General features: G+C 45.5%; 1 protein-coding gene across 2 annotated transcripts in view; it reads right to left on the reverse strand.

Moving 5' to 3' along the window:
- Window positions 1-9528, reverse strand: part of abcc2 (ATP-binding cassette, sub-family C (CFTR/MRP), member 2) — a 65702-nt gene extending 56174 nt beyond the window's left edge. Inside the window, exons 1-6 of one of the 2 annotated variants that reach the window (XM_021604527.2) lie at window positions 8730-9528; window positions 5820-5993; window positions 3559-3705; window positions 3204-3344; window positions 251-373; window positions 9-64 (exon numbers count right to left, since the gene is read on the reverse strand). In XM_021604527.2, the coding sequence (XP_021460202.2) occupies window positions 9-64; window positions 251-373; window positions 3204-3344; window positions 3559-3705; window positions 5820-5993; window positions 8730-8774 (686 nt within the window). In that variant the 5' untranslated portion in view covers window positions 8775-9528. 2 annotated transcript variants of the gene reach the window in all.
- Between the last annotated feature and the right edge of the window lie 5652 nt (window positions 9529-15180).

Genomic DNA, 15180 nt, shown 5'->3' on the forward strand with positions numbered 1-15180 from the left:
TACTATACCTGTTGAACCAATTGAAAGTGATTCTGCTGAGAAATGCGGCTCCAACCTCTGGGTTCTAAAACACACCAACAAGACAGAGTGAGCCATTTCTTAGGCAAAACAATATCTTTAGAATAACTTTATTCATATACGTTGTTGAGATGCTCTTTTCCAGTATATCGACCTGATTAGTGAGTATAGGTGAACAATGTAAAACAATTGACAATAATATCTGGCAACTGTTCAGCACGTAGTTAGGTACCTTTTTGACTAGATCCTCTGCTTCCCGGGGGACATCTGCGAAGGCAGACAGGATGAGGGCGATCAACTCCAGCCCGAAGGAGATGTAGAAGAGACAGAAACGAGGAAGGTCTGGGATCTCTCCCTGGAGAGAGAGGGGGGGATGCATATAGAGAAGGAGTCAGAGGCTGATGTCCAAACGCGCCGACAGGCATGGCAGCTCTGCTTCTAGCTCCTGAGCAACTTTGCTGTAATTTTGTTTTGAATTGTTAGATACTACTGCACTGTTGGAGCTAGGAACACAAGTATTTCACTACACCCGCAATAACATCTGCTAAAAAAATTTATATGTGACCAATAACATTTTATTTGAAGTAGACAGCCCTCGGCCCTCAACCCTCAGCCCTTGAATGATGTTTTACATATTCACATCTGAGTGAACCTTCAAATGTCCTTGCCCAAGCGAGGGAGAATGATGATCTGATAGTCAACGTACTTAGTTGAAAGCTTGGAAGTTGTGCTTAATAAGAACCAACCTCAAGCAATTTATGCACCTAGCAAGCTAATGCAGCACTCTTGTCAGGTTTATCATTTGGTTATTTATTCCAATATATTTTTGAATTTCCAAAAATATTTTTAGGTAGATAGCTAGCCTGTTAAAGATATGGCTGACTACTGCCCCCTTTGGAGAAATTGCGTGCCCATAGTAAACTGAAAAAAAATATGTCAAAAATTGCTAATATATGCATATAATTATATATATAATTAACATATAACATATAACATATAATTATTATTGGATAGAAAACACTCTAAAGCTTCTAAAACCGTTGGAATTATGTCTGTAAGTATAGCAGAACTCACAGGGCAGGCATTCTTCCAAACTAGTTTTGTGGTCATGAAAGTTGGGGCAACTTTGACGTCATCGCCCCCACCCTTCCCAACCAGCTATGGATCTGGGGACACTTTCTATGTCTTCCACTAGATGTCCTCATTCAGTAGAGTGTTTAATCGTTCAAATCCCGCGAGAATTGGCCCTATGGGAGTGAATTGAGTGAGTGCCGCGAGAAAATACCTGTGCATTAGGGCGCGAATTGGTCCCAGCCAGTACTTTGTTCCAGCACTCCGGAGAAGGACAAACAATGACCGGTTGAATTGAAAATTGTTTTGTATGTTTATAACATCCTAAAGCTTGGTTCTGCACTTAGTTTGACCTGTTTAGTCGACATAAAATATGTAATTTTGAAGTTTTGATGCGCAACTTTTCCGGACCAGAGGACATTTTGGGTGCATTTCAGCTGATGTTATTAGCAGTAGCTAATACAAAGACGCAAGACTTGAAACCAAACGATGTTTTGGGTAAGTATGAACCCTTCCAGTACATTCTGAACGAAGACCATCAAAGGTAAGGGAATATTTATGCTGAAATCTGTGTTTCTGTTGACTCCAACATAGCGGAGAAATATAGCTTATATCTGAGCGCCGTCTCAGAATATTGAATAGTGAGCGATTTCTGTAACGTTAAAAATAAATGTAACAAAGCGATTGCATTAAGAAGCAGTGTATCTTTCTAACTATATGTAGAACATGTATATTTAGTCAAAGTTTATGATGTCTATTTACGTTATCTTGCGGCGCTACCTACATTTTCTGCAGACATTTTTGAGTATTTTCTGAACATGAATTCAATGTAAATGGACATTTATGGATATAAATGGCATATTATTGAAAAAAAAATGTACTGTGTAACATCTCCTATTACTGTCATCTGATGAAGATTTTCAAAAGGTTAGTGAATGATTTATTTTTTAATCCTGCTTTTATAATTTTATATTTTCTGGGACAAAATGGCTGCCTCTTGTCTTGGTTTTGGTGGTGGTCTAATATAAATATGTGGTGTGTTTTCGCCGTAAAACATTTAAAAAATCTGACATGCTGGGTAGATGAACAAGGTGTTTATCTTTCATTTGAGCTATTGGACTTGTTAATGTGTGGAGGTTAAATATTTCTAAGAATATTTTTGCGTTCCATGCGCCACCGTTCCAGCTGAACGTGGGAGGGGAATGTTCCCAAAAGGGATCCCTAAATCCTCATCAGGCTAGCTACGTTTTATAGGCTCCTTGCTATGAGTCTGAGTCACTTTGAACATCATATTCCCATTTGCCACCACTAAAATTAATGTAATCTATACATTTTTATTTGCTAGCTAGCATGCAAGCGTAATAATGTTCTCTCACATGCCGACTAATGAAGTCAGGTTGATTCAATTCCACACTTCGCGGCCGCCGGAGTTTGACATGTGACTACAGTTTTCATTGACTTGTGGGCCATAACAACCCCAATAAGTGATCAAAGTTGTTCAATTGCTCCCTGAAGCTAAATCGAGGACCGAGGGGGTAACTTTTGTGAATTGGACCACCACTTAAGATGGGAATCAAACTGAATTTGGTTTCGATGTGGATTCCTCTGAGGGAAAGTGGCTAGCGCGAGGGTTGAGGGGGTAAAAATTACGCGATTGGACCACTGCCAGAGAGAAAGAACATGAGCATTAAACACCCTGTCTGTACTTAAGTGATCTTTTTCTGTATCATATAAAGTGAACACAAGTTAGTCATTTGCTTATAATTTGCTCAGAGGGTTGATATAGAAGGAGTCAAATAGAGCGAAAGAGAACATGAATCATCCTGACTGTATGTACCACCTAAAGTAAACATAAGTATAATCTTTTATTTTATTTTAAACACTCCCACTTGTCTTTTCCGACTAGCACTGACTTTGCTGATAACTACTTTATTGATGAAAAATGTGACTATATGACTATGATATGTGGTTGTCTGACCTGACTGTCTTAAGGTGAATGCTGTAAGTCACTCTGGATAAGAGTGTCTGCTAAATGACTCAAATGTAAATTTAATCATCTGTCATTGCTTCCCCTTTCCCTCCTTCCCTTCAGCCCTCCTTCCCTCCCTCTGTACCATTCTGAGGGCCTCTCGTAGCAGGGTCTGGAAGGGGAAGACATCACAGACCACCAGGATCAGCCAGAAGAGGAACAGAGTAGTAGAGTCCACCGCTCCCTCTCTCCTCCTCACTCCCTCCTGACTGAGTACCAGCAGAATCTAAAGGGGAATACAATAATACAGTCTTTTATTTAGCAAACAGCCACAGTGGGAAAAAAAGACACAAGGAAAACCACAACGAATCACAACCGAATAGAAACTAGATACACTGTCACATCTGTACACTGTGGTACGAACAACACAAAATGTTTGTATCTGTCCCAATTTTTTTCAACTTCAGTTAATACATAAATAGATCAATGAAAAGGTTTACCCATGAGACAGCGAACAGAATGGGGTTGGCATAGAAAACCCAAGGGTTTTTCTCTGTCGCAGTGGTGTCTCTGGTTGGACCATAGTCCTCTCCTAACGTCACAGCTAGACCTGCTATGGCGGTCAGGAACAACAGGCCAACCACAATCTGGGGAGGAGGGAGAGGTGGGAAGGAGAGTGAGATAGTGACAGATGAAGCGATGCAGAAATAATCTCTGTTACTTGCTTAAAGATTCAGGGTCAATGTCACAGAGATAAAAAAAATACCTCACTTGAAAGTGCTGATAAGTCCCAGAGTAGGCTTAATTTGAGTTTGTAAACAGAGAATAGAGTTAACCTGTTTACAGAGGTCTGAGGGGGCAACGTCGTAATGAAGTCATGGTAATGACATCATTACAACTTTTATTACATCATGGTCAGGTTTTATACTGGTTGAGTAAGGACGTTTTCTTAACGTATTTTTAGCAACCCAAAAAGCATGTCTTTGTCAGGTTGTAATCTGTGTATCTGACCAAAAAACTACCCAAATATGAAATATTTGCAATGTCTGTCTGCCTTTACCGGTTTGTAATCAGAAACCAGCTTGTTGCACTCTGGTTGTACAGTGGGGCAAAAAAGTATTTAGTCAGCCACCAATTGTGCAAGTTCTCTCACTTAAAAAGATGAGAGAGGCCTGTAATTTTCATCATAGGTACACTTCAACTATGACAGACAAAATGAGAAAAAAAATCCAGAAAATCACATTGTAGTATTTGGTCACCTACAAACATGCAAGATTTCTGTCTCTCACAGACCTGTAACTTCTTCTTTAAGAGGTTCCTCTGTCCTCCACTCGTTACCTATATTAATGGCACCTGTTTGAACTTGTTATGGGTATAAAAGACACCTGTCCACAACCTCAAACAGTCACACTCCAAACTCCACTATGGCCAAGACCAAAGAGCTGTCAAAGGACACCAGAAACAAAATTGTAGACCTGCACCAGGCTGGGAAGACTGAATCTGCAATAGGTAAGCAGCTTGGTTTGAAGAAATCAACTGAGGGAGCAATTATTAGGAAATGGAAGACGTACAAGACCACTGATAATCTCCCTCGATCTGGGGCTCCACGCAAGATCTCACCCCGTGGGGTCAAAATGATCACAAGAACGGTGAGCAAAAATCCCAGAACCACACGGGGGGACCAAGTGAATGACCTGCAGAGAGCTGGGACCAAAGTAACAAAGCCTACCATCAGTAACACACTACGCCGCCAGGGACTCAAATCCTGCAGTGCCAGACGTGTCCCCCTGCTTAAGCCAGTACATGTCCAGGCCCGTCTGAAGTTTGCTAGAGAGCATTTGGATGATCCAGAAGAAGATTGGGAGAATGTCATATGGTCAGATGAAACCAAAATATAACTTTTTGGTAAAAACTCAACTCGTCGTGTTTGGAGGACAAAGAATGCTGAGTTGCATCCAAAGAACACCATACCTACTGTGAAGCATGGGGGTGGAAACATCATGCTTTGGGGCTGTTTTTCTGCAAAGGGACCAGGACGACTGATCCGTGTAAAGGAAAGACTGAACGGGGCCATGTATCGTGAGATTTTGAGTGAAAACCTCCTTCCATCAGCAAGGGCATTGAAGATGAAACGTGGCTGTGTCGTTCAGCATGACAATGATCCCAAACACACCGCCCGGGCAACGAAGGAGTGGCTTCGTAAGAAGCATTTCAAGGTCCTGGAGTGGCCTAGCCAGTCCCCAGATCTAAACCCCATAGAAAATATTTGGAGGGAGTTGAAAGTCCGTGTTACCCAGCAACAGCCCCAAAACATCACTACTCTAGAGGAGATCTGCATGGAGGAATGGGCCAAAATACCAGCAACAGTGTGTGAAAACCTTGTGAAGACTTACAGAAAACGTTTGACCACTGTCATTGCCAAAAAAGGGTATATAACAAAGTATTGAGAAACTTTTGTTATTGACCAAATACTTATTTCCCACCATAATTTGCAAATCAATTCATTAAAAATCCTACAATGTGATTTTCTGGATTTTTTTCTTCTCATTTTCTCTGTCATAGTTGAAGTGTACCTATGATGAAAATGACAGGCCTCTCTCATCTTTTTAAGTGGGAGAACTTGCATAATTGGTGGCTGACTAAATACTTTTTTGCCCCACTGTATGTCTTCACGACCAGAAAAGTAGAGATTACAAACAGAAATTAACAATGTGCCAAATGTTGCCCACCGGGGCATATCGTGGACAGGGGCTTTGTTTACCTGTTTACAGAGGTATAGTTTGGACAGGTGTTTAGTGGGGGTGGCCTTCCTGCAGAGCACTGCTATGTGCCAGGGGGCACAGAGCCACAGGAAGCCCAGCGGAGCCCACACCAACACGGTCTGCTCCACACACACTGGCAGGTCTGGGTCCTCACGCTGCAGGAACGACGAGTTCTAACAGAGAGAAACACACATTTTTCATAGTGTCTCACACACACACGCTTGTATGCATGCAGACACACACACGCACAAATACGCACACACTTAAACACACACACACAGGTCCAAACTCACCTATGTACTGACCCAGAAGCACTAAGCCTTCCCTCCAACTCCCTGATGATCAATTTAATCAAATATGACTCATAGGTCATTAAATATGAAGGCCAAAGAAGCATGAACCCCACCTGGAGGGAGTGTGTGTGTGTGTGTGTGTGTGTGTGTGTGTGTGTGTGTGTGTGTGTGTGTGTGTGTGTGTGTGTGTGTGTGTGTGTTTGTGTGTGTGTGTGTGTGTGTGTGTGTGTGTGTGTGTGTGTGTGTGTGTGTGTGTGTGTGTGTGTGTGTGTGTGTGAGTGAGAGAGACAGATACAGAGGGTGGCTGTGTAATTGTGTTTTTACAAGCCATGTTTGGGCTTATGTGTTTGTGGACATGTTCCAGGTGGCTTCTGAAGAGGCTGTGGTTGCCACCTTACAGAACTGGGATCTGAGTGCCACTGACTCCATGCTGTCGAAGATGAAGGCAGAGGAACAGAGCAGGGCGGAGGAAGAGGAAAAGCAGAACGAGCGCGCGCGATAAGATGAGCTGTAAGATTCCCACAAGCCTCTCTGGTTTAATAACTCCGGATATGGTCCAGAGCAGGTCATAGTGTCAGACAGCTCGACACACAGCTCGACACACACACAAACTGATTACATTTTTTTAAACTTTCAAATCAATTATATATAGCCATTGATTCTTAAAGAATGTAACTTATAAAGGCCTCATGAGCTTAGTTCAACTGTCTAACCCCATCAGAACCCAAAATATAAGCTTATTTTACCCCACTGTTTGTAAACAATGTCATTGTAAATTGTAGAATTTGGTAGTACGTCCAACCGGCCTCTGAAACGCAGACCACGTGTAACCACGCCAGCCCAAGACTTTCCCATCTGGCTTCTACACCTGCGGGATCATCTGGAACCAGCCACCCAGACAGCTGATGATACTGTGGGTTTGCACAACCAAATAATTTCTGTACAAACTGTCAGATACAGTCGAAGGAAAGTTCATCCGCATGCTCGTCGTCCTCACCTAGGTCTTGACCTGACTGCAGTTCGGCGTCATAACCGACTTCAGTGGGCAAATGCTCACCTTCGATGGCCACTGGCACGCTGGAGAAGTGTGCTCTTCATCCCGGTTTCAACTGTACCGGGCAGATGGAAGACAGCATATATGGCATTGTTTGGGCTAGCAGTTTGCTGATGTCAGCGTTGTGAACAGAGCGGTGGGGTTACGGTAAGGGCGGGCATAAGCTACGGATAACGAACACAATTGGATTTTATTGATGCCAATTTGAATGTACAGAGATACTGTGACGTGATCCTGAGGCCCATTGTCGTGACATTCATCCACCTCCATCACCTCATGTTTCAGCATGATAATGCACGGCCCCATGTCGCAAGGATCTGTACACAATAGTTGGAAGCTGAAAATGTCTCAGTTCTTCCATGGCCTGCGTACTCACCAGACATGTCACCCATTGAGCATGTTTGGGATGCTCTGAATCGACGTGTATGACAGCGTGTTCCAGTTCCCGCCAATATCCAGAAACTTCGCACAGACATTGAAGAGTGGGACAACATTCCATAGGCCACAATCAACAGCCTGATCAACTCTATGCAAAGGAGGTGTGTCGCGCCGCATGAGGCAAATGGTGGTGAAACCAGATACTGACTAGTTTTCTGATCCACGCCCTTTTTTTATTTACCTGTGACCAACAGATGCATATCTGTATCCCCAGTCATGTGAAATCCATAGATTAGGGCATATTTATTTATTTCAATTGACTGATGGCCTAATATGAACTGTAACTCAGTAAAACCTTTGAAATTGCTGCGTGTTGTGTTTATATTTGTGTTCAGTGGTAGTACTTTTAAGTGTGGTATCAATGGGTACTTTCTGGTACTACTTCAAATAATTCATTGCTATTCACCGCTAAATGATTTATGGTGAGAGAAAGAGACTGCACTCTGACTTACTAGCAATAGCATGCACCAAGTCTAAAGAGCTGAGTCAAGATGACTTAACAGTGTCATAACAACCCAGTCACGTTTTCACTCAATGAGCTCTCTCCCTGCCCTGACCATGTCCATGGTGAGATAAGAACATTAGCGTGATCTAAATAAAGGAAACTGTTACGACAAAAGCCACAATTACTAAAGGATACACTAAAGAGCACATTAAAGAGCTAACCTCACATTAGAATCCTTTATAATCAAAAAATAGATCATGCTTTTAGAGTGAAAAAATACAAGAAGCCTCGAATGAACTTATGTCTTGAAAATACTCTGCGATTCATCTTGAGATTCATCTTGGAATAACTTTAAATGTGGTCTTTACATAAATGTTTGGTTAGGTAAAAAAAAAAATGCAGTAACCCACCAAATGGCTTTGAAAATGTTTTAGCAACCTACAGTACTAAACAAACAGAGGCCAATGTCCTCCTGATACAGACGAAACAATCATCCCAGTAGGTTCTCTGAAGGTTAACTGGAAGTTATTTAAAATTTAAAGATAATATTTTTAGGACAATGGATTTTTTTGAAGCAAACTTTTGCTGCGCTACCAAGAGTCTTTTCATTTTCGGTTGGCACCACTACTAGCTTGAAAGCAAGGTTATGAGAGCATTTTTCTCTGGTAGTTCTACTCACCCAGAAGATGGATCCACAGTACTTCTCCAGAGCTTCAGTAGTCATTGTGTCCCCGGAGTCAGCTCTGGTCAGGAAGACACGACAGGACAATAACACACACACTCCTCACACTCCACAGGCTCAGCTCCGATCAAGGCTAGTCTCTCTGGCCTTTCTGCTCCAACAACAGTAGAAAACAAGCACACGCTCCAGAGGTTCCCCTCCAATCAGAAGATGGGACACTATTGGTTGAGTCTTCTGAATTGCTCCACTCCGTCAACAGCAGAACACACAAACACACTCCGCAGATACAATTTGCTCACATACACCGAGACAATCGCAGGACGTGACTCAGCAGGGCTTTGAGCTTTGAAGCTCTTTAATGGACAAGAGGTCTCCTCACACACACACACACACGCATACACACACACCCAGGCACAGGCCAGGGTTGTATTGGTAGTGTAAAGAGAGGTTAATGCTTAACTCCGACCCTGACTGAAGACATAATTCCCTTTTTAGGGCTTCTCCCTCTACTGCAAATGTAATAAAGTAATTGGCAACGTGTCTGAACATTCACACACAGAACACACGCACACATAAACAAATGTCTCCCGAGGGGTGTGTGAGCGCACCCCAGTCCGAAACACAACCAATCCAACCTCTTCCTGTGAAGATCCAGCCCGCTACGAGGCCCGCTGCCGCTTCTCTTCACTCATAACAAGCCTGACTAAAGTCCAGAGTTTGAGTTTGTGAGTAAAAGACAGAGAGAGAGAGAGAGAAAGGGAGAGAGAGAGAAGACCCAAGCTTGTATAAAGACCTCCCACCCTTCCTCTCTCATTCCATTGTGAGTGTTTGGGGCTGAGTTTTGTATACACCAGAAATGTTCCCTCAGAAGAGGAAGTGGGGAGGGAGGGAGAGTAAGAGGAGAGGATGGGCCTCTTTAAGTCTCTCTTCTTTTCTCCTCTGCCAAACATGGCCCCTCGCTCTCTTCTTTTCTCCCCTGTTTTACTTACTTTCCTTCTGCTCAGACCTATTCCTCCGTGTTTAAGTAATGTCCGATAAACGTCACAGGATAAGTGATTTGCATCATTAGATGGGAGGGGAGCTAACTGAGCGTAGCCTGAAAAACATGTGTCAGACACAATTTGCTTTGATAGTCTGTGGCTGAACGAAAGCCAAAGAGAGGGAGGGATGGGGAGAACTGTGAAGAGCTTGAGTGTTGTCCAACTGGGTACCATTGTGCCCAGTCAAACCCAGTAAGACACACACCCATAAACACAACACACACACGCATACTATCACACACACATACACATACACCCACACATACACACATACGAACACACAACATGGCTCTGACAGAGATGGTCGCCCCGTTTCAAGTCCTTAGGAAACTATGCAGTATTTCGTTTTTTTTATGTATTATTTCTTACATTGTTACCCCAAGAAATCTTAAGTCTTATTACATACAGCCAGGAAGAACTATTGGATATAAGAGAGACGTCAACTTGCCAACATTACGACCAGGAATACGACTTTCCCAAACAGATCCTCTGTTTTACCACCACCCAGGACAATGGATCTAATCCCAGAAGCTGACCCAAAAAAACGGTGCCGCAGAAGGGGCAGACGGAGCGGCCTCCTGGTCAGGCTCCGTAGACGTACACATCGCCCACTGCTCCCGAGTATACTACTCGCCAAAGTCCAGTCTCTTGACAACAAGGTAGATGAAATTTGAGCAAGGGTTGCCTTCCAGAGAGACATCAGAGATTGTAACATTCTCTGTTTCACGGAAACATGCTTCTCTCGGGATATGTTGTCAGAATTGGTTCAGCACCCGGGCTTCTCCATGCACCGCGCCAACAGAGATAAACACCTTTCTGGGAAGAGGAAGGGCGGGGTGTATTCTTCATGATTAATGACTCATGCTGTAATCATAACAACATACAGGAACTCAATACCTTCTGCTCTGGACCCAGTGGGACCCAGTGGGATTGGACCCAGTGGGATTCGGCTTATGATGGGACGGCTGCCGGGTGCCAGTTGGAGCTCTACCTGGCGACCGTCCACCCGGCTCCGTCGGGATACGAGAGCGTGTCCGCCCTCATCTCCTGTCTGTCAGGGAAAGTGCTTGAGTGGGCCAACGCTGAATAGGGAAGTATAGTATCCGCTATGAGTATTTCACCCACCGCTTCCGGGCTGTCTTCGATCATCCACCTGAGGGGAGAGCGGCGGGGGAACGCTTGTTCCATCTCAGTCAGGGGATGAGGAGCACACAGGAATTCGCACTGGACTTCAGCGCGGGATGGAATGAGAGCGCCCCGATCGACCATTACCGGTGTAGTCTATGTGAGGACGTTCGTCCGGAGCTGGCCTGCAGGGACACCACCCTTACCCTAGACCAGCTAGTGGATTTATCCATCCGGCTGGATAACCTGAAGGTCACCCGCGGACTTCCGGATCAGGGTCCGTCCATTCTATCCCCCAGCACCTCCGATCCTACACCTATGGAGCTCGAGGGGGGCTGTTTCCTGCACTACTTGTAGCCGAAGAGGACACACTGCTGGTCGGTGTTGGAGAGGTTCCCCAGGAAGTCGAGGCAGCAGGCAGGGCACTCGTGGATCATCCCAGGTGAGTAGGCACCCAACTCACCCAGAGCTTCCTGTTGCACACATATGTATATTTATAGAATTTCCTGAGTTTTCCCCGCATTCCCAGCATAAGGCACTAGTAGATACAGGCGCAGCTGGGAACTTTATTGACCGTTCGTTTGCTCTTAGATTAGGGATCCCTATTGTTCCTGTTGATGTACCCTTCTCTGTACATTCCTTAGATAGTCGTCCTTTAGGGTCGGGCCTGATTAGGGAGGTCACAGCTCCACAATGTATGATAACGCAGGAGGGTCATGAAGAGGGAATTAGTCTCTTCCTGATTGATTCTCCTGCGTTTTTATGTGGTGTTGGGGCTTCCCTGGTTGGCTTATCATGACCCCACTATTTCGTGGCAACAGAGGGCTCTCAAGGGATGGTCACGCCAGTGTTCAGGGAGGTGTATAGGTGTTTCCATAGGTGCAACTACGGTGGAGAGTCCAAACCAGGTATCCACCATGCACATCCCCCCTGAATATGACGATTTGGCTCTCACCTTCATTTGAAGGCAACTCAACTACCACCCCATCGACGGGGTGATTGTGCGATAAATCTCCTGGTAGATGCAGTACTTCCCAGGAGTCAAGTGTATCCTCTGTCACAGGAGGAGACGGCGGCTATGGAAACATATGTCACCGAATCTCTGGGACAGGGATACATTCGGCCTTCCACTTCACCTGCCTCCTCAAGTTTCTTTTTTGTGAAGAAGAAGGATGGAGGTGTACGCCCTTTCATTGACTATAGAGGTTTCAATCAGATCATGGTGAAGTATAGTTACCCGCTGCCTCTCATAGCCAGTGTGACCGAGTCATTGCATGGGGCACCCTTCTTCACCAAATTGGATCTCAGGAGTGCTTACAACCTGGTGCGTATCCGGGAGGGGGATGAGTGGAAGACGGCATTAGGTACCACCTCTGGGCACTATGAGTTCCTCGTCATGCCGTACGGGTTGATGAATGCTCCATCCGTCTTCCAATCCTTTGTAGATTACATTTTCAGGGACCTGCATGGGCAGGGTTTAGTGGGGTATGTAGATGACATTCTAATATACTCCGCTACATGCACCAAGCATGTGTCTCTGTTGCTCAAGGTGCTTGGTCGACTGTTGGAGCATGACCTGCACGTTAAGGCTGAGAAATGTCTGTTCTTCCAACAGTCTCCTTCCTAGGGTACTGCCTGTCCGAGTCAGGGGTGGAGATGGAGAATGACCGCATTTCAGCCGTGCGTAATTGGCCGACTCCAACCACCGTAAACGAAGTGCAGCGGTTCATAGGGTTTTCCAACTACTACCGGAGGTTTATCCGGGGCTTTGGTCAGGTAGCGGCTCCCATTACCTCTTTGCTGAAGGGGGGACCGGTGCGACTGCAGTGGTCAGCTGGGGCAGACAGGGCTTTTGGTCACCTGAATGCTCTGTTTACCTCAGCTCCTGTGTTGGCTCATCCTGATCCCTCCTTAGCGTTCATAGTAGAGGTGGACGCATCCGAGGCTGGGATAGGAGCTGTGCTGTCTCAGCGCTCTGTTACGCCACCAAAGCGCTGCCCCTGTGCTTTCTTTTCGAAGAAGCTCAGCCCGTTGCAGCGAAACTATGATGTGGGGGACCGGGAGCTGTTGGCTGTTGTCGGGGCTCTGAAAACGTGGAGGCATTGGCTTGCGGGAGCTAAACACCCTTTTCTCATTTGGACTGACCACCGCAATCTGGAATAAATAAATAAATCCTCGCCAGACAAGGTGGGCCTTATTTTTCACCCGTTTTGTGTTCACTCTATCCTACCGACCAGGTTCCCAGAACGCTAAGGCAGACGCACTGTCCCGGATGTATGACACAGAGGAGCGGTCCACGGATCCCACTCCCATACTTCCGGCTTAATGCCTGGTGGCACCGGTGGTATGGGAGGTTGAAGCGGACATAGAGCGGGCGTTACGTGCGGAGCACACTCCCACCCAGTGTCCAGTTGGACATAAGTACGTTCCGTCTGATGTTCGTTATCGATTGATCTGTTGGGCTCACACATCACCCTCCTCTGGTCATCCTGGCATCGGTCGGACAGTGTGCTGTCTAAGTGGGAAGTACTGGTGGCCCACTTTAGCTTAGGACGTGAGGGTGTATGTTTCCTCCTGCTCAGTGTGCGCTCAGTGCAAGGCACCTAGACACCTGCCCAGAGGGAAATTACAACCCCTACCCGTTCCACAACGGCCGTGGTCACACCTCTCAGTGGATTCCATGACAGATCTTCCTCCGTTACAAGGAAACACCACGATTCTGGTCGTTGTGGATCAGTTTTCTAAGTCCTGCCGTCTCATTCCTTTGCCCGGTCTCCCTACGGCCCTACAGACTGCGGAGGCCCTGTTTACACACGTCTTCCAGCACTACGTGGTGCCTGAGGATATAGTGTCTGATCGGGGTCCCCAGTTCACGTCAAGGCTCTGGAGGGCGTTCATGGAATGTCTGGGGGTCTCGGTCAGCCTGAACTCAGGGTTTCACCCCGAAAGTAATGGTCAGGTGGAGAGAGTTAACCAGGATGTGGGTAGATTTCTGTGGTCTTATTGCCAGGACCGGCAGGGGGAGTGGTCAGCTTTCATCCCATGGGCAGAGATGGCCCAAAACTCCCTCCGCCACTCCTCCACTAACCTGTCTCCATTTCAGTGTGTACTAGGTTATCAGCCGGTTCTGGCACCGTGGCATCAGAGCCAGATCGAGGCACCTGCGGTGGATGAATGGTTTCGGCGCTCGGAGGAGACCTGGGACGCTGCCCATGTGCGCCTGCAACGGGCCATCAGGCAACAGAAGGCGAGAACCGAGTGCCACCGGTGTATGCACCGGGAGAACGAGTCTGGCTCTCAACCCGAAACCTGCCCCTTCGCCTGCCCTGCCGGGAGCTGGGTCCGCGGTTTATGGGGCCATTTAAAGTCCTGAGTAGACTGAACCAGGTATGTTTATGTTATAAGTTACAGCTTCCCCCTGATTATCGTATTAACCCCTCATTCCATGTGTCTCTCCTCAGGCCGGTGGTGGCTGGTCCGCTCCAGCAGTCTGAGGTGAGGGAGGTTCCTTCGTCCCCTCTGGACATCGAGCGGCGTATACCATAATTTGCAAATAAATTCATAAAAAATCCTACAATGGGATTTTCTAGATTTTTTTTCTCATTTTGTCTGTCATAGTTGAAGTGTACCTATGATGAAAATTACAGGCCTCTCATCTTTTTAAGTGGGAGAACTTGCACAATTGGTTTGCTGACTAAATACTTTTTTGCCCCACTGTATGTATATACTCTATTTTATACTATCTATTGCACCTTGCCTATGCCGCTCGGCCATCGCTCATCCATATATTTATATGTACATATTCTCATTCACCCCTTTAGATTTGTGTGTATTAGGTAGTTGTTCGGAAATTGTTAGATTACTTGTTAGATATTACTGCACTGTCGGAACACAAGCACGACACCCTCATTAACATCTGCTAACCATGTGTATGTGACCAATAACATTTTATTTGAATTGATTTGAAACATGAATACATGCACAGACATGCACAGGCTACATCTGTTTTCCATTCTGACCGCCTTCTCCTGGGTTGGACTCCACTCACATGAGACTACACTGTGGCCTGTTCAAATACTAAAATCCTTCCTTCCCTTCCTTTCTTCCTTCGTGAATAATCATTGATCTGACATGGATGGATAGTCAACAGTGAGGGTTTATTTGGTGAACTGTGAGCTTTGATGGATAGTAAACATGGCTGTGTGTGTTTAAATGTGTGTGTAAGGTAAGAGTAGGTGTGTGTCAGACCTGGTTTAAATATGTCAAATATTTTCAAATACTTG

The sequence above is a fragment of the Oncorhynchus mykiss genome, chromosome 1 (assembly GCF_013265735.2).
Source record: "Oncorhynchus mykiss isolate Arlee chromosome 1, USDA_OmykA_1.1, whole genome shotgun sequence".
NCBI lineage: Eukaryota > Metazoa > Chordata > Actinopteri > Salmoniformes > Salmonidae > Oncorhynchus > Oncorhynchus mykiss.